Source organism: Pithys albifrons, chromosome 27, assembly GCF_047495875.1.
Source record: "Pithys albifrons albifrons isolate INPA30051 chromosome 27, PitAlb_v1, whole genome shotgun sequence".
In the NCBI taxonomy this organism is placed as follows: domain Eukaryota; kingdom Metazoa; phylum Chordata; class Aves; order Passeriformes; family Thamnophilidae; genus Pithys; species Pithys albifrons.
Genome location: NC_092484.1, coordinates 4,242,804 through 4,265,403, shown reverse-complemented (window position 1 = coordinate 4,265,403; position 22,600 = coordinate 4,242,804). Strand labels below are relative to the sequence as shown.

The following is a 22,600-nucleotide window of genomic DNA, read 5'->3' as shown; positions in this document are numbered from 1 at the left end:
ATTTTCTATAAATAAATGAGGCCTGTCCCATCTTAAGACCTGGCCAAACATCCTACGCATTAAAACACGACCTTTTCTAGTTTGAGGGGTGCCCGAAGCATCTGCCAGATATCCATGGAGTTTGGCTGACCTCTGCCTATGAGCTGTCATCCCAAAGCCAAACCAAGACATGAGTGAACTTTGTTCCAGCCCAAAGTTACGCCCTTGCAGAAGCCTCAGACCTCACTGCCTTGATGGAGCTGTTGTGCTGTGCAGTGGCTTTTGGGAAGAGTCTCCTGCTGTTCCCACTCAGTGCTCAGTGACTGCAAAAGGCCCTGCTCTGTACTAGAGGATCAGGATAGGCTTCTCTTTACCCTCCATACACCTCCACCCACCCATGCCCTCCCCCCAGCTACTTTTGCATTAGGGAACAGGTGATTAAACTAATTAAGTCATGGCCACACAAACCACTGTTGTGGTTAAGCTAGGTGGGGAAAATTCAAAGTGCTGAGATAGTGGTGTAAGGATGCAACTCCTTCAGTAAGAAGTCAGGTCCCACCAGCCAGGATAAGACATGCAGACAACCTTGTTCACAAGAAGAAAACTGCTGCAGAATTCATGTGACAGACTTAGACACCTCCCCATAGATTCAGCCCTAAAACTGGCTGCTCATACCCCAAGCCCCTTAGGCATCTGAGCATAGCAAGAGCTTTCTTCTGTCCCAACCCAGCTGGCAGTGAGATCCACCACCTTCCCAGCTAGAGCATGTGCAAGATGGGAGACCCAGCTTCCAGGCATGGCTGAGCTCCAGATCCATGGCTGAACACTTGTGGGATGATCCCACGAATGAAATGGGATGGGACTGCTGCACAGCCAGTGCCACAAAATTCATACAGCCATAAATAAAAGTAAAAAGGCCCCTAAGCAAACGCAGCTTTATTTTGAAGTAGTCATTTGGACAATCTGGAAGAGAAACTCCAGTTTCAGTAAGTCCAAATACCCAAAGATCATCTCAGTTTACCTTGTGTGAGAACACTTTAGTCCCTTTATAGAAGCCACCACATTGGGAGATTAAACAAAATCAGGTTCTACCGCATCCCTTTGTATGTCCCAGCGAACACTGAAATCTTATACAGATCTCCAAAAGGGATTTCAAAAAAACCTCTCTACAGGGACATGGGCACTGTTAATCTCCAACACTCTCCTTTGGCAGCTGCTGTACCCACTGCTGACTACCCAGCATGAACCCACCTTTTCAGGAGAGGTGTGTAAGCAGAGAAGGTTACAGACTTGAGCACCAAAGCAGACGAAAATTCTCTGTTGCAGACATGCTCTTCCCTCAAAAAACGATGCCTAGAAGGTGGGCTCCAAGATGGAACCTCTGTGCCAGAGCCAAACCAGAAGTTACAGAGTATCACAGCCACACAACATGCTTTATTCTATAAAGAAATGAACCCAAGTACTTTATTCTATAAAGAAATGAATCCAACTACTTCCCAACCCTGTCCATTCCCCCAGATGTGCTGGCACAACTCTTTGCAAGGCTGTGCTGCAACCCCCGTTCCCCAGCACTGTGCCTGAGCTGAGTCAAAGCCTTTGAGCCCACAGTGAGCCACACACTGAGCTATGCAGATACATGGGAAGAAAGAGCCAAGGTGGTGTGTGGAGAATCTTATGGCAGCTTTTCGACTGATGAGAAAGGCCTGGTAACTACCTGATGGCTGGGTCCATGCTGGAATCCCGGGCAAAGGGACTGTGCTGCTGGCTTGGCTTGGCCCCTCTTTTCCACTGAAGGCTTCTTGCCTCTCGCAGCCTTTTCAGGAGGGATTTATCATCGCTATAATGCCTTGGCCGGTCTGGACGGTTGGGAAGGGCAAGAAGTAATACAAGCGGCTCATGGTGGCTCTCAAGGCAGGAAAAAATCACTCGCTCCTGGGGCTGGTGCTAATAAAAGCCAATGGATGCAAAAGGTTCAGCGAGGGTTTATTGCTCTGCCATGGCAGGGGCTGGGAATGCGGCGGGATCCACCCCCAACCACCGGGACTGGCCGCTCGTCCCTTCCCCGCATGGTCCCTCCCGGCCCAGAGGACGCGTCACATGTTGGCTCTTTCCCGCTGCAGTCGGGAATTGTAGGCTCGGGAAACCGTGTTCCAGGAGTCCATGTACCGGTCCATGCACATGGCGATGCACTTCTGCGGGACACAAAGCTCAGCGGTCGCTCCGCGCACAGGGCCGCGGGGCCCCGGCTCTCCTGCCCGTCCTCACCTGCTCCGAGTTGTCCAGGGAGCCGCCAGGCTTCCCGATGCACTTCCGAAAGCACTTGTCCGTCATGCGCTGCGGAGAGAGCCCGTGAGCGGCCCCGCGGCCCGGGGGTCCGGCCGCTGCCGCCGCCCCCGCTGCGAGGGGAGCGGGCCGGGACCGGGACCGGGCCAGCCCCCGCCCGCGCCCGCCGCCCCTCCTGACCTGCAAGAGCTCCTGTGCGTTGGCCACAGCGATCTGCACCTTCACCTGCTCCATGATGAGCCCCGGGTCCAGCTTCCCCCCGCCGCCACCCCCGGAGCCGAAGTCGGAGCCGAAGCCGCTCTCCATGCCCAGCGTCCCCGCCCCGCCGGGCCCCGCGTTGCTGCCGCCACCGCCGCAATGGCGTCGTGCGGACTGCGGCTCCCGGCGGGCCCCGCGCCGGGCGGGGAGGGCGTGCCGTGTAGGGCCGGGCTGTGCCGTGTAGGGCCGGGCTGTGCCGGGCGGGGCCGGGCTGTGCCGGGCGGGGCCGGGCTGTGCCGTGTAGGGCCGGGCTGTGCCGGGCAGGGCCGGGCTGTGCCGTGTAGGGCCGGGCTGTGCCGGGCGGGGCCGGGCTGTGCCGTGTAGGGCCGGGCTGTGCCGGGCAGGGCCGGGCTGTGCCGTGTAGGGCCGGGCTGTGCCGTGCAGGGCCGGGCGGTGCCCCCGAGCGCGGTATCCCCACCGGCCTCCAGCGAGCTCCGAAGCGACTCCCCGGGCCGGGCCGGCCCGGGCCGAGCGTTCGAGTAGCGGCGTTCAGCGCGGCCCCACGGAGGGGCTTTAAACCGCCATGACCGGACACACAAACGCTGCCCTGCGGTGGAGCCCCGGCGCTTTGAGCGAGGCTCCCCCCAGAGAGCAACTCCGCGGCGGCTGCTCCCTGGAACTCATCTTTCCAGGCGATGGCGAGGGTTCCCTCTGCCTTGAGCGACTCGACCGAGCGCCTCGTGCCGTTGAAGTCTAGTTCAGTTCCACTGCGGTCACCTCCTTTAAGTGAGAACGCTCTGGGACGCCGTAGAAGCAAATGGGAGACAACGCTACAGAGTTCTTACCTCCGGGGCAAGATGTGATGTGCAGGAGAGCTGGCATGAGAAGGAACTGTACACGACGGTAGAACTAAAGCCACAACTGCTCTCATCTTCACAAGCTAGAGCCCACACTCAAGAGTATTGTAAACTGTATTATTGTAAACTGTATTATCCTGTCTGTGGATCTGTCCACTTCAAACAGAACCTGTTCCTACACCTCGCAGGAGCATCATCAGCTGGTGCCAACGCTGGGGCAGCCGCCAGGCACTGGCAGTGTGCTGGAAGCTGTGCAGCAATGCTTCTGCCATTCCTAAGAATCCATCCCAGCCAGGGGGCGAGATCGGCTCCCATTCCCGTATCAGGATCAAGCAGGTTAAATGGAAAAGCACCTTCAGTGTAAGGGTGAGAGGAAGGCGATGGTTACCTGCTCCAGCTCCTGTTCTTCCCACTGCTGTTGTTGCTACTGATCAGAGAAGACAGCACTTTCCACCAGCACTGTGTCCCATTTAAGGAGAAAGTATGTTTGCTTCTGGAACACCCCCCCCCCCCCCCCCCCGATCCCTGCTGGGACACCCCAGCCCTCCCCCCACCCCCCTCCCGATCCCTGCTGGGACATCCCCCCCATCCCTGTTGGGACACACACATACACACCCCCCCGCCCCCCGATCCCTGCTGGGACACCCCATTCCCCCCCCGATCCCTGCTGGGACACCCCTCCCCCCCCCCCCCCCCGATCCCTGCTGGGACACCCCTCCCCCCCCCCCCCCCCGATCCCTACTGGGACACCCCAGCCCTCCCCCCACCCCCCTCCCGATCCCTGCTGGGACATCTCCCCCCATCCCTGCTGGGACACACACCCACACACACCCACCGATCCCTGCTGGGACACACCCCCCCGCCCCCCGGTCCCTGCTGGGACACCCCTCCCCCCCCAACCCCACTCCACCCCCCCCCGATCCCTGCTGGGACACCCCCCCTCCCCCCACCCGATCCCTCCTGGGACATTCCCCCCCATCCCTCCTGGGACACACACCCACACACACCCACCGATCCCTGCTGGGACACAGCCCCCCGCCCCCTGATCCCTGCTGGGACACCCCTCCCCCGATCCCTGCTGGGACCCTCCCCCGCCCCCGATCCCTGCTGGGACACCCCTCCCCGGTCCCTGCTGGGACACAGCTAATCAGTCTTAGGTGCAGGGACAGCTCTTTTTGTTCCCTCTCTCTCTCTCCACACAGGAAAGTTCCCCTGGGATGAATCATCTCAAACAGCCCACATGGCCTCTGGGCTGGTTAAAAAGAACGAAGGAAACCAGTAAAATGCAAAACATTTATTTGAGTGTGTTGTACAAAAAGTTTCCAGTCATAAAATGTATATTACAAATCATTGAAAAAGACAAGACATTTGGCATGCATATTCTAAAAAGGAAAAAAAAAATTTTGAAATGATAAAGTCTAGATCATTATGTAGTTTTTTTAAAGTTCCAAGTGAACAGTTAAGTCATTTTGTCTTTGTGTTTCAGTTTATAACATTTTTCACAATTCCTTACTTTAAGAACTTGAACCTTCCAAAAACTGGTCTGCAGCAGCTGACTGGAGGTGGTCACTGCACTGAGCAGTGCCCTCGAGCCAAATCAAAATTGTGTTAAAAAATACTAAAAATTAAAAAACGAAAATCACAATTCAAGTCACGAGGCATCACTGCTATGAAAATAAAAGTTCAACTGCATTTTGTCCCCAAATGGAAAGCATTTTGGCTTAAACTTAAAAGAGATTATTGCTTGTAATTTGAGTGTAATGATCAGGGTAACTGAATAGACAGCAACATTTGCCTTACCAACACAGACTCATCAATTCAGTAAAAGGTAAGTAGAAAATCTGGAAGTTCAATAAACCACATTTTATTTTCCTGAACTCCAAGTCAAATCACTGCTTGTGCTGTTTGGAATGGATGCTTTCAATATTGAGCATCCTCTTCATTCTAGACCTTAGCATTTCAAGAAAGGCATTACGTTTACAAATAATAATTGCATGTAAATATGGTCTTGTATAAAAAAGAAACAAACACCTTTAAATAATTTTAAACTGGTTTAAAGCTAAGCATATTGAAGGGCAAATCAAAATTCTGTTTCCCAGGCCATTTTAAATGAGAAAATCTCTCCAATACCATTTGTCCTGACATTCAGCTAAAACAGTGCTTTAAAAAATGCAATCACTATCTCACCTTCCGCTCACTGGTTCACAAAAAGGCTTTGCTTCCTGCTCACAGAGGATTTGGACCCAACAGTGTCAATAAAATCCAGGATCAAATACAGATATGCCTTTGTTTAGAGATAAGACTTTCAAAAGAAGATACAGTAAGAAGATCTAGAATGGCTTAACAGTGAAAGTGTAAGAGAAGTGGCTACAAGAGATCTAGAACATACAGCATGCATGTTTTCCTGTATCATCAAAACCCTTCCAAATGTGAATAATTTCTCCAATGTCCTGGGGTATAGAGAGGATTTTTACATGTCTGTTCTAACTAACATCTGTTCAGGTTGCAGCTAAAGAGCCTTTATACAGGATGAGCATTAAAAACAAAAAGAAAGGGTGTATAAAACCCAGTAAGATCCCTGAACTGAACATGAGGTGTCCTGTTGCTGAAGGACAGACAACCACACACAGTGATCTCCTTTCACAGTAGAGTCTGCTTCATACCACAAAACACAGTTACCACAGCACTGCCAGCAGCACACACGCTCAGCTGGCTTTTACATCACAGGCACAGGAAGCAGATGTTTGTTTTCTTCATGAGACTTTTGGTTCCTGCTACAAACACAGACTATGCAGCCAACTCCCATCTAATGGCATCACAGAGCTGAAGACAAGTGAGCAACATGTCAGTGCAAATGATGGGTTCTGTCACAGCCAAGCCAGAGCCCTGGGCAGGTGTAAGGACCTGCTGGGAAATGGAGCTACAAAGCAACAAGGGAAGCACAGACACCAGAGCTGTGTGGCAGCAAAGGGATCCCAGGAAATACAGATGTGCAGCAACATGGGAATCCCAGCCATTCTGCTCCTTGGAGTATGTCACTGCAACACACCAGTTAAAGGAACAAACATGGAATCAAGGGAGAAAGAGGCCTGAAATGCCAGGGGCTCTGAGGCCACACCTCACTCTGCAGGACACCACATTCCCAACAGGTCTGCAGATGGATGGACTTGTCCTGACACGCATTTTCACACGGTATGAGCTAAGGAGGGGGCAGGATGTGTTTTTCATATTTTATTATCTAGACACAGGAAAAACTGTTTCATCCAGAATAAAGTTACTTTTCTGGAATAATAACATCCACATGGGCAGTTATGCTCAAGTAACTACTCTGATAAAAGCTATACTGGTTCATTTCCCTCTTCAGAGACACCTTAAAATCATTTTCCTCCAGACAAGTCAACTCTCTTTCTCTTTCTCTTTCATGCTCTACACCAGGTATCAGCACTGGAGTAGAACTGCTGACCATTTTCCAGTTTCTTCAAGAGTGGTTCATATACAGGATCAAAGAAAAAAAAAGAGGACAAGAGAACACTGGATTTGAACAAAAATTTTAAATATCCTGAAAATGTCGGAGGGGGGAAGGGAAGGATCCTTGAAAGGCAAGGGGAAAAAAAAAAGAAAGAAAATGGTCTTTGCTTTGTTAAAGCCACAAAACTGCCTCCCAGTCTGGCACACAAGCTTTACCAGGACAGCACCATTAGACTAAGGCTCAGGATCAAAAGCAAGAGGATGGGATGGTGGCTGGGAAGGTGCACACACAAAAGAAGAAAGTACATGCAATACAGTAGTTCTTCTGTGTCTTGTAATTTACAGTAAGGAGTTAGTTGTCATATTTTAGTAGCCCATTAAAAAGCACTGTGGTAACAGAATCATCCTGATTCAGACTGTTGGCTTTTGCCACAGTGTCCATCACTGAGCTGCATGTACCTAAGCACAGTCCCGAAGAATCCAATCGACTGTTTCCAAAGTTAAAGGACACAGTTCCACATCCAAGGACAAATTCTGCAGACTGTTACTGAAGGGCACAGTGCCCATCACAAGAGATCTGCAAGCACCAGTTCTTAAGGCTACAAGAAGACACATTCCTCATACAGTAGCTGTTAAGAAAACTATGGCTCAGGTAGCAAGAGGTTTTTCCTCATTCGAGCTAACTTTCCAAGGCCATTCTTCACAGGAAACAAACAAAAATCACAGAAAAAAATGCAAATTAACTACATGCTCATTGCTTTAGCATTTAAGATCACAGAGCAATCTTAAAGGAATAAGCAGTTCAAAAACTGGCCCATGTTAAAAAAAATAAATACAGATCTTTAAGGAAAAAGCAAAAAGCCCTCAGACACTATGTCAGTATAGTATGAAAGCTACGTGTCAGAAAGGGAAATGCTGTCCAGTGGTTGGAAGGTGTGCTGCAAAAATAACTTTACATTGATTGCATTAATTTGTGTAACAACAAATTTAGAAAAGATAATTGTTAACAGTATGTCTGAGAAACATAATTTCACTAGATACATCTTACAGAGAGATAGACATGATTTACTACATATTAGATCTTCTACTCAAGCAGAGTGGGAAAATTACATTAGAAAGATGGCCAAGTACAACAATGCAGTTATCCCATAGCCCAAACAGCCAAATCTTCGTCCTGCTTTTTTGATAATGGATTCTGATCATGGATTAAAACACAATTCTAAATCTCCATTAGTAACGTCAGCAATTCAGTCATTCCACTTAAATAGAGAAAAGTAGCATTTTTGATTTATTTTTAAATGGCAAAATAAATCCTGAAGCTTAAAGCCCCTTTTGTTTCCACCCAGCTTGCATGACAAAGCCATCAGCCAGAGCCAATAAACTGACTTTCTAGGTTATATCTGTCAGTCATGATACTGTTCAGAGAACATAATGTCCAAAAGCCACCGAAAACATCCAAACCTCTTCACTTGTCTGATGAGTCTAAACTATTTGAATGAGATCAGAGTTCAAGAGTGCAGGTAAAAACAGGACTCTATGCTGCAATCAAATGGTATGAAAATTCTGTATCCATGCTAATAACTAGTTAAAAAATGTTTGCTTGTACAGTCCTCAGTGCATTCTTTGGAGCAGTCAAATATTTTTCCTTGTGCTTAAAGATGCACCACTGTATGAACACTGACCCTCACAGGGACCAGCTATCTCCAGAGAAATGCAGCAGCAGAAACCCTAAAGCTAAAGGGACACTGTCAGATACAAAATGCTTCCTATTGCAATAGAAATCACCTGATACCCATAGGAAGCACTTTTTATAAAAAACTATTCTTGCTTCACTCCCTGTTAGACTTTGCCTCAAGCACTTGAATGCTGCACAGCAACACTTAAGTCCTGAACAGTGACAATTTCTTTAAATTGTTTAAAAAAGTCATGAAACTATTTCTGCACTATTTTGCAAATATTGCTCCTTAGGATATCTGACAATGTCCCTTTGAATGTAAGAGAAGTATGAACAAGCTGCATCTAGCTCTGATTAAAAAACCTGACATTTACACAAGATAACCTCTAAAATCCCCAAAATTTATCATTGCCAAAAGTATAAATGTTTAACTTCTAAAATCTTCATCAATCTGCTTAAAGCTAAATATGTCAGAAACATTAATCGTAAATACTGAACATCACAACTTGTGCCCATGACTTAACAAGGTCTCAGGTGAGACAATGGCAAAATCCCCTCAAAACCAAACTCTGGGTTTGGCACTTCCAGCTTCGGGTGGTGTGTACATTCAGGAAGCAGAACCCACCATTTGCCTTGTTCTGAAATGATGACACAGAGCTCAGGTGGTGACAGACTCAGATGTTTTTACCATTAGGCTGTCAAACTGGAGCAGTTGTGATGGCACTGCCTAAAATGCAGCTTTCCTGTGTCACTGCCATTGTGTAACACCATTTTGAATGAATCTGGGCTCTAATTTTCCTAAGCTGGGCATTGCTGAGGATACCAGGCAAGATACTGGCCCTTTGCAATTGTGGAGGAAACACTGTGAATCTCTCCCAGGGCCCTGCAGACAAACACACTTCAATCAACTTCTTTTCTTGGGAGGGGTTATCCTGGTTATGTATGTAATTACAGATTTACCATACACTCAAGGAGTCTCATCTCATTTTAGCTAAAAACCTCCTTTCTGCTTAAGGTTTCTACATAAGACTTTAAACTCTCTATGGGGAAAAATATTGTATTCCAATATAGTGTTTCAACAAAGAGGGAAAAATAAAGAAATCTATTAAAAACTGGCAGTTTTGTTCAGTAAAGGTTTTTTTTGAATTTTTTTATAAAAATGTACCAAGGAGTAAATGTCAAAGAAATCAGATGATGCATATAAAAATAGTTTTCAGTGGCTCTGGAGGGAAAAAATTGCAAAAATAAAAGGAAATAAATGCAGGGGGAAAAGCGCAAGTAATAGTTTTTTCTTCTTTTTTCACATCACCAAGCATCCTCTAGAGGTTGTTCTGGGATCCCCCTAAAATGAGACAGACACAGTTGAATTCAATTCTTACCAGCTGTTCATTTTGTAAGCCTGGACTCTGGTTATCATCTCCATTGTCAAAAGCAATTTTTTGGTAGTTTAATTGTATTAAGGGAACATCCCAACTCTGGAGGAAGCAGAGCACAGGCCCCAGCTGGCTGCCAGGACTGACACGCTGCTCCTCTGCTGTGGTGCCCTACGATGGATTGACTGGTCAGTCTCTGTATTTCCAACAGGGATACAAATGGCAAGTGAAAATCATGATGCCATTGGCTTTAGACCAGCAAGTTCCTTCCTTTATTTCAAATTTTGATTCCATTTGAGAGAGATCTATGTTGCAAAGCTGCTTCTTTGGGTAAGAAAAAGTTTCTGCTTCAGTTGCTTTATATTACAAATACAATCTTCTGAGGACCAATAGAGCCTTCAGAACTCCCCTGCAAACCTGCACAGAATGGTGCAATGGTTCTTTGTGAAAAGAGCTACTGAAAGCCATTGCTCAGGGGCACAAATCGCTTGAAGTTCAAATAAATTGAACCTGTATGAAGTATCTTTCTCCTTTTCACTCTGCCAACTGCTGGCTGGTTATTTCACAAGTGTTATCGAAACATACAGGTGGTATTACAACAAAAAAACAAGTTGATTTCAGCTGTAGAAGGTGTATTTCATAGAATCATAGAATCGATTGGGTTGGAAAAGACCTCCAAGATCATCGAGTCTAACCCTTGGTCCAACTCTAGTTCACTTTATACTAGATCATGGCACCCAGCGCCACATCCAATCTGCATTTAAAGATCTCTAGGGATGGTGAATCCACCACCTCTCCGGGCAGCCCATTCCAATGCCTGATTACTCTCTCTGTAAAAAATTTTTTTCTGATATCCAACTTAAATTTCCCCTGGCAGAGCTTAAGCCCGTGCCCCCTTGTTCTATTGCTGAGTGCCTGGGAGAAGAGACCAGCCCCCACCTGGCTATAACTTCCCTTCAGGTATTTGTCATAAAATAAACCAATAAGCTGAAGCTTGGAGCAACAGAAGCACCCCCCTTTGCTGGTTTTCAGAGGTTATCTGGCTGTATTCTGCTTGCAGCCAGAATGCCCCAGTTCAGTTTTACAGAGCAGCAGATACTGAAGGGGAGGAACACTGACAGTGCTGTGAATGTGTGACCTGGAGCACTTGGCCACAGACACCCCGAGCCGGCACCAGCCACTGCCTGAGCTGTACCAGGGTGGATCCCAGCAGCAATTCCTGGCAGCCCTGCCCACATGATCCTCTCTCTGTGTTTGCAGCAGTGCTGCAGGGCTTCAGCAATCACTGCAAAATGGACCAGAAAGCTCAGAGCTGACAAAAGTTGGAGTGACCCCATAAATCTTATGCCTGATTGATCCAACCAATAAGACACAAGTTAAACATCTGGTCTGCATCTGATTACCTGTTGGTTGAAAAGGTCCTCCTCTCCATACTCTGCCTCATCCTCTTCCTCTTCGTTCTCCCGCACAACTACTGATTTAGTAACACTTCTCACTGCAACTTCCTGCACAAAATGACAGATAAGGAGTCTTTATCTATTCCTTAAGTTTTTGCTATGCCATCAATATATCATCCCTATCAAATTTCGGAGGATTTAAAGCAACTTGACCTAGATTTAACATTAGCCATGTAAGCAAATAATAGTAATATCCTGCAAACCACAACATCTTTCCTATTACTGTGCACTAAAAGGCATGGTAATGTAATTTAGCCACAGGAATTTTCCTGCATTACCCTGGAATTGCAGAGGAAGCAGACATGTTTCAATTTTATACAAGGTCACAGCAGACACAGGTAGGAGCTGTCTGAGACAGACTATAATATGGGAAACAAAACTTTCTCAGTATGATTACACAACATTAAGAATATTCCCAATTTCTACTAAATATTCCATATCAATTGCATCTGTTGGTTATCAGAGTAATTCTAAAAAGAATTCTAAAACCCCAGGAAGCTTCCTTTATTACTAAATTATTTTTAACACATCTTAGTGGTAAAAAATTCTTCTATCTACTTGCACCCTGGAAATCAAAGGTACAAATATCTAGTTGTGGATTGTCCTTAACATGCACTTTTAGCAGGGAAGAGAAAGTTGGAACAGACAAGAGATTTGAAATTTTTTCAGATGTTCATTTGATCACTCAGTTTGAATACTGAGACAGTCAGCTTCCTATTTGTACAAATGACCCTCTCCTACCTCACACTGTGCACAAAGTGCTTCCAGAGAACTGCCAGCAAGAAAAGCATCACAAAAACTGATACAATGTGGTCTGTCTCCCTATCAGATGGCTGGGATAATGGCAGTTATGAGTAACAGCCAAAGAACTATTCTCCAGTGAAGAAGTCATCTGCAGGGATGGTTTTAAAACATTATCTGTGACCAGATGCAGGACAATGCAGAACACACAGGAACCTCTGCCAAAAAAGAACTTATGCTATGCTTCCAACACTGAAATGACAGCTATCTTCCTACATTAATATTTACATTGTACCCCCAAATATCTATGGGGCTATATAATGGATCTTTGAATTGCCAGCAATGTTTCTTTTCTTGTCTCTTCTGAAAGTACATACTCAAATTCCAAACAATTTTTTTTTCTAAAACAGGATAAAAATGTCTATGGGTATAATCACAATGATGATCACAGTTTTCAAAAATATCCCCAAAATGTCAGAGATATGTACAGATATTTAATTATTTCAGTGGCACAAACTGTTTTATATTAGAAGATAATAGGGGAGATCTTACAATCAGGATTTTGCCACTGTCATGTCAGCCCACCCTCAGGTTAAAGAGGCTGGGAGATAAGCCAGCCCACAGACACAGCCTACCTCTCCCTCCGAGTTCACGAGGTAAGTGCGGATATTCCCTCCGGTGCCCCAGCTGCCTTGATTCTTCCACACGAGGACAGAAGGGGGGCTGTGAGACACACCTGCGTCTGCACCCCAAATCTAGGCAGAAAGACATTCTGTAATTAAATGTTCATGCAATGTCTTCTTTTAAATATACAATTCCTCCTAATTCTCCTACTTCCCTCTACACACCAGGTTTTTTTCCCAATTCCAATGGCAGTTTTATCCTACTTTTATCTACACTGTAACTTGTAGTAAGATATTCTTGTCAGTCTGCAACAAAAAGTAACACTAGCCATAAAAACAAGAAAAAAACTAATATTGCATTCATCAATTCTTTTCTGAATATAGAAATTTCTCCTACCACTGTCTGTGTGACTATACTGTAAAAAAAGAAGCTTGTAGTGTATCAACTTAATCTTTTATATCTATGTGAACAATTGATATTTAAGTAGACATTGCTAGAAGTGATTAAAAGAAATAAATTTCTTTCTTCTTAAAGAACATTTGTTGCAGACTGAAAATAAAATACAAAATTATAGACAAGCAGCTGTTCTACTACAGTTAAGGCTGAGAACATCTAGTCTTAATTACAGTCTACTAGACTGAATGAATGATATGAAATGTTCCCATTTCCTTAAGAGGCTGAGCAGGATCAGTGTTCCAAATCGAAGTAAAAGTCTTTGAAAACAAATAGTCCTTGACACATCCCCCAAAATACCTTTTTTCTTCAACTTTCTCTGTGCCCAAAATTGGTCTTCAATACTGAAGTGCTAATACAGAAATTTATTTTCTGTTCTGCATTTTTGAAACTGAAATCTCGCTCCTCTAAAGTGAGATCCACAAACCCAAAGGTTATACACCAAATCATGCTGTACCAAACTACAAAATTTACAACTGCCACAGCATCAACAAAGGAATATGTTGTTGAAATACTGTAAGAACAACTTACTGTAACAGTCTGCCCAGCTCTGAGGACATACTTAGGAGTAAATTTGTAAGCAATTTCTTCTCCATCTCCAATTTGTCTTTTCAGCCTCCAGCTGCCCAAAGATTGATCCTAATGAAGAGAGTCAGAAGGTTATTTAGAGTGAACAAAACAGAGCAAACATGCATCAGTTTTCTTTAGGCTTTGTGAACATAAGTTTATTTGCATGGTTGTTAGACATCTGCATTCTACCTTGAAAGTATTTTTCTATATTCAGTAAGAGTCTAAAATGTAAATCCCTTAAAGTCATTCAGCAAAATTTTAAAGTATCTTCATTTCACAAAACAAAGTTCTGCTGGACAGCAGACTGTTTCTGTGAGCAATATCCCAGCACACGTTTACACATTTGGAACACAAACTGTGTTCTGCTCCTGCAGCAAACATTACACTCATGTTAACCCAACACAATGTTCAACTTTTAATTCCTGTTAATTCCTGCAGGATGCTGCACCTTGAGATGCTGCTCCTGCTCTCCATGTGGCTGTATCTACTCATGCTGCAAAGGGCTGTGTCAGGTCTCAATTTATCTCCTCCTTGCTTTCTCTGAGTTCTGTTGACACTCACCTTCTCTGAATTGTTCTTCAGCTGAACATATTTGCCCTCCAGGTCTATCTCTTCTATGCTGATACTTCCTGTAGCCGAAGCTTGCTGGGACATTTGGAAGCTACTGCTGCTGCTGCTGCCACTGACACTCCCAGTGCCAATCCCACTTGTTCCACTGCCGGAAAGCTCCTCTGCTTCAATACGTTTTCTCTTCCCTCGGGAAGAGCGAACAAGTGAAGTGCTGCTGCTGCTGCTGGAGGTAGCCCGAGAGACTGTGACACGGGAGGAGGGACTCGGAGAGAGCTTTAACCTTAAAGCAATCAAGAAAGCATTTGAATTAACTCACCCAGGGAACCACAGACAGAGCTGCAATGTTCTCAGAAACCAGACTGTAACGTGCCCCAAGGCTGACACAGCAGCCTCACTCAGTGTGTCAGTAAGACTGCACACATGAGGACAGGCTACCATCCCTGAGGAATGCTCTGGCACTAATAAGAGCAACACAGATTACTTAACCCTTCCCTCCGGTACAGCTACTACTAAACACACTATCCTTGAGCAACGTGACTTAAAACCAGGAAAATGCAGAGGAGATGAAGACCAAGCACACAATGATACATTCAACTGTACTTCAAGACCATTACAAAAACCAAAATAAAATAAACACAGTGTTCAGCTGAGAACAAGCGTTCCATAAAACACATTGTGGTGTGAAGTCAACATTATTTCAGTGAAAGAAAATCTGGGCCCTCCTGTTCAAATGGCAAAAAAGTAAGTGTAAGAAATGAAAAAACACCTGCTAGTCCTTAGAAAAGGAGTGGAATCTATACATACCTTTCCTCTTCCCCTTCCAGGAGTTTTCGGTAAGCACTGATCTCCATGTCCAGTGCTAATTTAACATCAAGCAGCTCTTGGTACTCCGTAAGCTGAAGCTGCATCTGGTCCCTCATGTCTGTCATTTCCCTCTCCTTTGCATCCAGCATCTTCCTGAACTTCTCCCGCTCGCCAGCCATCATCTCCTCCAGTTCCCGGATGCGATCTTCCGCTGCACTGGCCTAGGCAGAGAGCACAAGGGAAAGCCCAGTTGGCTGTCACGGAGTTCCACTCAAAAGGTTAAAACCCAAATGGACGTACCAAACTCCCAAATGGACGTACCAAAGATTTCTCTATGTAAAATTCAGAAAACATGAAGGGCCAGAAATGTTAATATATCCACAGAAAACAGTGCTCTGTGTTCAAGATGAAAGCAAATTTAGCCCCTTTACCTGTTTCTGAAGGCCAGAAAGCTGGTAGCTGAGAGCTTCTATCCTCATGCGAGCCTCCTTCAGCTCCTCTCGAGCAGCACCAGCAGCTTTGTCATTTTGGTCAGAGGACAATTTGGCATTCTCCAGCTGGAAGGCAAGTTTTAAAGGTCACTTGCATTGGGTTAGATACCCTGTGATATCCTTTTGATAAAAAATATCAACTATTTAATCTTAAAAAATTTTAAATGGACATCTGGTAAGTTTAGGATAAGAAGTTTACAGCATTAAGGAAAAGCAGGAAAGGACCAGGAAAATACCTTTCAGACCTGTTCCTATAGGATTTCCTTATGATGTTAAACAAATAGCATATTAGCCCTTCCATAATACAAGCAGCCTTAGAGTTTCCAAAGAACTGACCACATGCTCTGCCTGTTTGTCGTAAGACCAATCACACTGGACGACAGCAAAGGCTGCCTACTTAGTTCACATCCTGGTGCAACAGTTCCCTGGATGCCCAAGGGCTAACTGAAAAAAATATTCCACAGGTATTATGTTTCCTCTGGCCATTTACAACTCAGGGACTTAATAAGCCAGAGACAATATTTTGCTGCTTACTGTCTGTCAGTGGATTTTTCAGGCAAGAATTTGTCTCTGCTTTTTGAATTTATGGTGCAAAGAGTTTAGCTCTGTATTAATGAAGAACAGTCCTCTTTGTTTCTTCTGAATCTGCCACTGGACATTCAATGTTCCCACTTCTACTGAAAAAAACCAACACTCCTCATTCACCTTCCTCATGCTATTTACCCTTTTACAGACATCCACTGTATCTTTCCCTTCTCTCAATGTATCTCTTTTCCAGATGAAGTTTTATTACAACTTTCCTATGACCTGTTTCATACTTGTCTCTGTCAGTCTGCTCTGTATTGCTCTGCAGTACCTTCCCAAGAAGGAATAAAACTACCCATGGCACTCCAGATGACATCCTGCCCCAGAGGTAACACAATGTTTTTGTTTTATCCTCTTTATTCTCTTTAATAGTTGCCAACATACGATTTGTTTTCACTTTTTCTTAATTTCACCGAGCAAACAAGCTTTATTTCCAGTGGCTAATTTTAACCAAATCAGAGAGCAACAATGGAGTTCAAAGCTGTTACTCGATAGGTTTCATCAAGCAGACAGTGAGAAAAAGAATCCTTTGCATGCCTTGCAGCTGGACTTCAACAGTTCTGGCACACACCATGGAATCCATCCAAAAACCAAACCAACCCAAATCTAAGAAATGTTACAGGCAGATGATGTTTTTTAGCCACATGGCACAAAGCTTTACCAAATCAATCTTCATTAGCTCTGCTGTTCTAAGCAGCACCCAGAGCCTTTTTTAGGCTACAGGTTTTGAAGGAACTTAACTATGCACTCCATTACCTCTTGTAAAGTGTAAAATCAAAAATATTTGAAGTCTAACAACCTTATAGTCATGCTGGTGGTACTGCCAAATCCTCATAATTAGAATTTCTATTACTTATAAGCCCTCTTTAAGTATTCAAAGGTTGCATAAGGTCTGCCCAAAGCTTTCTCTGCTCCAGGCCAAACACCCCAAGTCTCTCAGTTCTCTCCACAGCAGCTCTCTCAGATCTCTCCAGCCCTTAGATGGCTTTTGTGGCCTCCTCTGGACTTGCTCCAGCAGCTCCACATCTGTTCTGTGTGAGAAGTGAGTTTTTCCAAACATCATCTCATCCTGGACCTGCTCAGTAGCTAAACTTAACAATCCACTTTGACATCCTATTTCTTCCCAGCTGTAACAGGGGCACATCTTTACCCAGCAACCCACAGAACAAAGTTCACAGCTAAGGGCCTTTCCCTTCACATTCCAAATTCATTTATAACAACCATCTTTTATACAGGAAAAAGCAGCTTAATTTGTTCATCATTCCCCTGTTCAAATCTTGTCACCTTTTCATTCTCTAAGTCTGTATGTTGACTGGCTATAACCTCTCTGGAAATGCACCTGAACCCAAGCCCCAGAGGAGACACGTGATCACTGGGACAAAGCTTCCTCAAATTGTAGTTACTGGTCTCCTAAAGAACAGTAGGGCTGGTAGAAATGGTTTTATCTCATGCACTGGGCTTTCAGTCTGATAATGCTGTGGACAGCAGTTGTTACCTTAGCCTGGTAGGTCTGCTCCAGCTCCATCTTATACAGTTTGACTTGTTCATCATGTTGATTTCGCAGATCCTCCAGAGCCTGAGTCATTTTGGACTCGTACTCCTGTTGGCGGCTTGTGTCCACCTCAATCAAACGATGTTCATGTCGTTTTCTTGTTTCCCTGATTTCCTACACACACAAAAAAAGAGGGACAAATTCCCACATAAGGGTAAACAGTACAAGCAATTAAATTCAGACAATTAACTGTTTCAGCACTAACTATTTAATGCAGAGGAGCTACAGTACAACAGGCCTTTAAGCCTGGAAGTGCTGCAGGCACCAAGAAATGCAAGTTACTGTTCTCATTTGGCAGGATATAACTCTTTAAAGTGATCCAACCTAAAAACAGCTTCAGAAATAGCCATTATACAGTTTATAAAGAGCTGTTTTATGATACAGAAGTCAAAATGGGAGGGAAGAAGGAGAAAACATTAATTTTTATATAGCAAAGAGAATCCACTAAAACCCCTTTCCTCCTCAATATACATCCCAACAGCACAATTCCAGTCTACACTGGTCCCAAGCTAGTAAGGTAAGGCTTACTCATGCACTTATCCATGTTGAGCCATGCAGAGACCTGGCCATGTCTGAGTGTGTGGATGGAAGAAACAATTTCCTCCTTCAGGGCAGGAGAAAAAAGCAGGGAGCAGTTCTGAGTACTGGGAGAAGGCCTGAAGTTACCAGCATGGGCCACGAGGAGGAACAGCAAGTAAAGCAAGACTCAATTTTGCATGCCTAGACTTAAGTCATAGCAGGCTAACAGAAATTCAGAGCAATTTTACAAGTTGTTTTGCAGGAATGCTCTACATCTAAAAACAGACCCACAGAAACATGCCCTTTACTGACAGCAGTGTGCTCTGAAGTGATATGGAAGAAGCTCTCCCCTCTGTGGTGCATTTTTGCACCAGAAAAACCAGCAAGCAGCAGTCTCTCAGTAACTGTAGGTATGACTGCTCAGCTACAAAGGACCAGAAGGGCTGAGCTGATCCAGCAGTTCAGGCCTCAGCCAGGTCCAACTACAACCAAAGCTGGTGCAAGTAAGGAGCAGGGCCATGCAACCAGGTTCAGAGAGAGGGAAGAAGACTTTCTCCTTCCCACAGCAGTCAGCTGCTCCATTAATTCACCTGCCCATGGGACAACAGCCTTGTCACCTGGCTCTTATGCCAGCTCCACCACTGATTTACCATGTAAAAAGGTGCAAAACTTTCAACTATTTTATTACTCAATCCATTTGTGGGAAGGGTAATACCAATTTTCCCTGCCTGAACTAGGTAGTAGTTACTGACAGTCAGTTTTTGATTAAAACTTTGGACTACAGCAAGATTACTAGGTTGATAATACCTCCTCAAACACATTCTTCCTGAAATCCAGATCCTCTTGCAAGCTCTGGCATCGATTTTCCAGGTCCACACGCATGAGTGTCTCCTTCTCCAACTGCTTCTTAGCCACAGCATGACTGTCTTCAGCCTAGTACAGAATTTTAAATATAAACATTTAACTTTGTCTGGATGCCTGGATTCTTTAAGGTCTTTATCTGATGCCTTTGCACCAATTACTCACAGTAACAAATCTAACATCAAGCCACTGATTTAAAAAAATCAACAAACCAACCACAGAGAAAGAAACAAAACCAACCAACCAACCAAACCAACCCCAAAAAACACTACCAACAAAGAAAGAACAAGAGTGTGTGCTAATGGATATTTAAACCAAGCTTTCACCTTTGCATACCAGGTATTTAAAACGCAGAATTATTTCAATATAGAGATACTGGAGCTTAGAATTATTAATTCCTCAAGCACAATGTGTTGCACCTTCTTTTTCTTGCTAGAATAGTCCCACTGAGGACTCCAGCACAAGTGTCAAATTGTGTAGGATCTTACAAAGGACAACATTTAGTAACTCGATATCCCAAGAAAACAGAAACATCAGAAATTTTTAAATAAAAGCTTTTGATGAGCAGAATGGCCAAAACACTGTGTTGTTTTGACTGTTACAGAGATTATAGAATCATAGAATCTATTGGGTTGGAAAAGACCTCCGAGATCATCAAGTCCAACCCTTGGTCCAACTCCAGTCCCTTTACCAGATCATGGCACTCAGTGCCACGGCCAAGCTCAGCTGAAAAATCTCCAGGGATGGTGAATCCACCCCCTCTCTGGGCAGCCCATTCCAATGCCTCTCTCTGTAAAGAATTTTTTTCTGCTCTCCAACTTCAATTTCCCCCGGCAGAGCTTGAGCCCATCGTGCCCCCTTGTCCTATTGCTGAGTGCCTGGGAGAAGAGACCAACCCCCACGTGGCCAGAACTTCCCTTCAGGTAGTTCCAGACAGTGCTGAGGTCACCTCTGAGCCTCCTCCTCCAGGCTTAGTTTTGCATCCAAGAGAGGGAGGCAAAGTAAGTGAGGTGGACCAATGATATTCAGACTATAAACTAACTGAAAAGAAAGACAGGGAATTTTACACGCAGCCTGTCTTGTACTAAAGCAAGGAAACAACCCCTGTCCTACCTTGGCAAGCTGGGCACGCAGATCAGCCACCTCTGCTTCCAGACTGCGCTTTTCGTTCAGGACAGTGTTGAGTTCTGCTTCACTTCTATGGAAGAGAACTTCCAGATCCTTAATGCGACCCTGAGCCACAGACAAATCCGCGTCCTTTTTCTTGTAGCTGGAAAATCAAAAGTTCGTTATATGTGGGTGCACACCCATCCTGAGCATGCCCTACTCATGAGGACACGTATTTTGTTATCAGACACCTTCTCTCAGGCCTTGTGCACCCCTGTGCAGCTCCTGGAGTCACTGCAGATGCTGCTGATCAGTGACCTGAAACACCCCCGACATGCAGAGCTGGCGCCACGCACGGCCCAGTAAAGAACATGCCAGGGACAGACAAGGGAAAAACATGAAGGCAACTCTGGCAGAGGGGAGATGACAACACACACAAGGTGTGAACAGTATTTTTTCATCTTGCAGCTGCACAGAACATTAAACTGCTAAAATCTTCTACTTCACAGCACAGCCCATGAAGAAGAGTGCATGTAACCCCCAAAGAGGCCTGAGCATCCCCGGGTTTTGTATTTGATGTGGCCAAGCCTATTCCTCATGACATACTCCCACACAAAGGAGTTTGCTATGGAGTGTGTGGTCACCCTTCAGCAATAAAACAGTATTTCTTCAGCATTATTCATTACAGGCAAAGCACCTCTGACCACTGTCAATATAACTATTTGAGTTGAAATCATTAAGGTCATCTTCCTCCTGCCCACTAAATATTTATAAATCTTTTCCACTAATATACTCATTTTCTGCAGCTTCTCTAGATGTGTGTCCTTATGTTACTGAAAAACTGGTTTATTATGTGCAGTAATCCCTCCTTGCTGCAGCTTAGGCTTGCTGTTATAGTCTCACACCATTTGCAATGCAGGGAACAGCTTTTTATCTTTTTCTCTTAAACTATCTTAGACTTAATTTTTCTCCTGATCAAATAGATCAGTAGTTTCCAGTCTGTGGTCCATAAGCTGCTTTTAAGGGCTCATAAGAAGTAACTTTGAGGGGAACTCCTACTACGTATAGGCTTTGAAAAGCTCAGTATTTGATCTGCAACTCCAAACATAGAAAAATACACTATGCTTGCAAAAGGAAAATAAAATTTAAAAAAAGCTGAAACCCACTGCTTTAGATCATATAAACATTGCTTCCTAGTCCAAATCCTGACCTTGGTTCCCAAACTTCTCATTACTTTTACTGTCTTTTTGAATTTCTAATTTGCTCATAACTCTTACAAAACACAACGGTCAGTTATCTAACAAAAATCCCCCATTATGGGGTCTTGGTGTGCCCTACAGACAGTATTTCATTACATGCATATTTTTCTAAGTCAACACCCTTATTTTGTGAGCTACAAGGCTCATGTCTTCTCTCTGCATTCCATGGTGTAGATCTCGGAATTTGTTTCCATTTAACTGTAACCAATTTTGGACTGATGATTAAGAAATCTGTTGCTGTGAATTCTGTTCTGCAACATATGTGCAGTGTCTGCAAACTCAAACAAGACATGCAGACAAAACATGACTTCCACTTAAAAGACAGTTATTTAGCAGCAATCAGAATGTCACAGGCCATTGAGTCACACATGTTGTATAGTAAAACCTGTCACTGTGCTGTGTCCCAGACAATTAGACCTGGGACCCTTCTTGCCTGGGTAGGACCCAAAGGGCAAATGGCACTTCACAGGAAGCAGAACAGCAGTGTGTGCTCACACAGGCCCTGCTTCCCCCCACCTGCAAAAGCCAGGAGGCAAATGAGTGCTTCAAGGGATGGGAATGAAGAGAATGTTTGATGCATAGCTTGAAAAAGCATAATAAAGAATTCTTGACAGTGATAAGAGACTTCTGCTCCTTCAAGGACACTGACACTGACAACAATGCAAGCTGCTTTCATTCCCATTTTTATTTCAATTTATAATTTCAGCCTGGTTTATTGACTTCATGCAAAAACATGACAAAGATTTTACAATGGTGCCACCTGCTTTGCAGATCCTTGAAAAGCCTCCAAGTTCCCCAACAGCAGCCAGGGTATGTGATGAGACGTGACAAAGCTTTCAGGAACAAGTTGGGTAACCCCCAAGAAGTGCCAAGTTTGCTCAAGGGAAACATTTCACTCACCACAGAATCAAACGATGGCTTGGGATAGAAGGAACCTTAAAGCTCATCTCATTTCAACCTCCTGCCATGGGCAGGGACACCTTCCACTAGACCAGGTTGCTCCAAGCCCTGTCCAACCTGGCCTTGGACACTCCAGGGCTGGGGCAGCCACAGCTGCTCTGCCCAACCTGTGCCAGGGCCTGCCCACCCTCACAGGGAAGAATTTGTTCCTAATATCTTACCTAAACCTACTGTCTTTCAGATTGAAGCCATCCCCCCTAGTTTTGCCCCTACA

At 44.7% G+C, this 22,600-nt stretch overlaps 2 protein-coding genes across 2 annotated transcripts in view; both read right to left on the bottom strand.

Moving 5' to 3' along the window:
* Positions 1–1,945: 1,945 nt before the first annotated feature.
* Positions 1,946–2,654, bottom strand: TIMM13 (translocase of inner mitochondrial membrane 13). Its single transcript, XM_071578031.1, has 3 exons — positions 2,443–2,654; positions 2,245–2,313; positions 1,946–2,171 (listed from the first exon to the last, which is right to left on the bottom strand). Exons 1-3 carry the CDS (start codon positions 2,566–2,568, stop codon positions 2,073–2,075), a joined length of 294 nt encoding a protein of 97 aa, XP_071434132.1. The 5' UTR covers positions 2,569–2,654; the 3' UTR covers positions 1,946–2,072.
* Positions 2,655–4,591: 1,937 nt separating this feature from the next.
* Positions 4,592–22,600, bottom strand: part of LMNB2 (lamin B2) — a 36,601-nt gene continuing 18,592 nt past the window's right edge. The window contains exons 3-12 of the mRNA XM_071577848.1: positions 20,174–20,330; positions 19,007–19,132; positions 17,624–17,794; positions 15,484–15,609; positions 15,053–15,273; positions 14,240–14,528; positions 13,640–13,747; positions 12,667–12,786; positions 11,237–11,338; positions 4,592–9,802 (exon numbers count right to left, since the gene is read on the bottom strand). Of these exons, the coding sequence (XP_071433949.1) occupies positions 9,761–9,802; positions 11,237–11,338; positions 12,667–12,786; positions 13,640–13,747; positions 14,240–14,528; positions 15,053–15,273; positions 15,484–15,609; positions 17,624–17,794; positions 19,007–19,132; positions 20,174–20,330 (1,462 nt within the window). The 3' untranslated portion in view covers positions 4,592–9,760. The remainder of the gene's footprint in view (positions 9,803–11,236; positions 11,339–12,666; positions 12,787–13,639; positions 13,748–14,239; positions 14,529–15,052; positions 15,274–15,483; positions 15,610–17,623; positions 17,795–19,006; positions 19,133–20,173; positions 20,331–22,600) is intronic.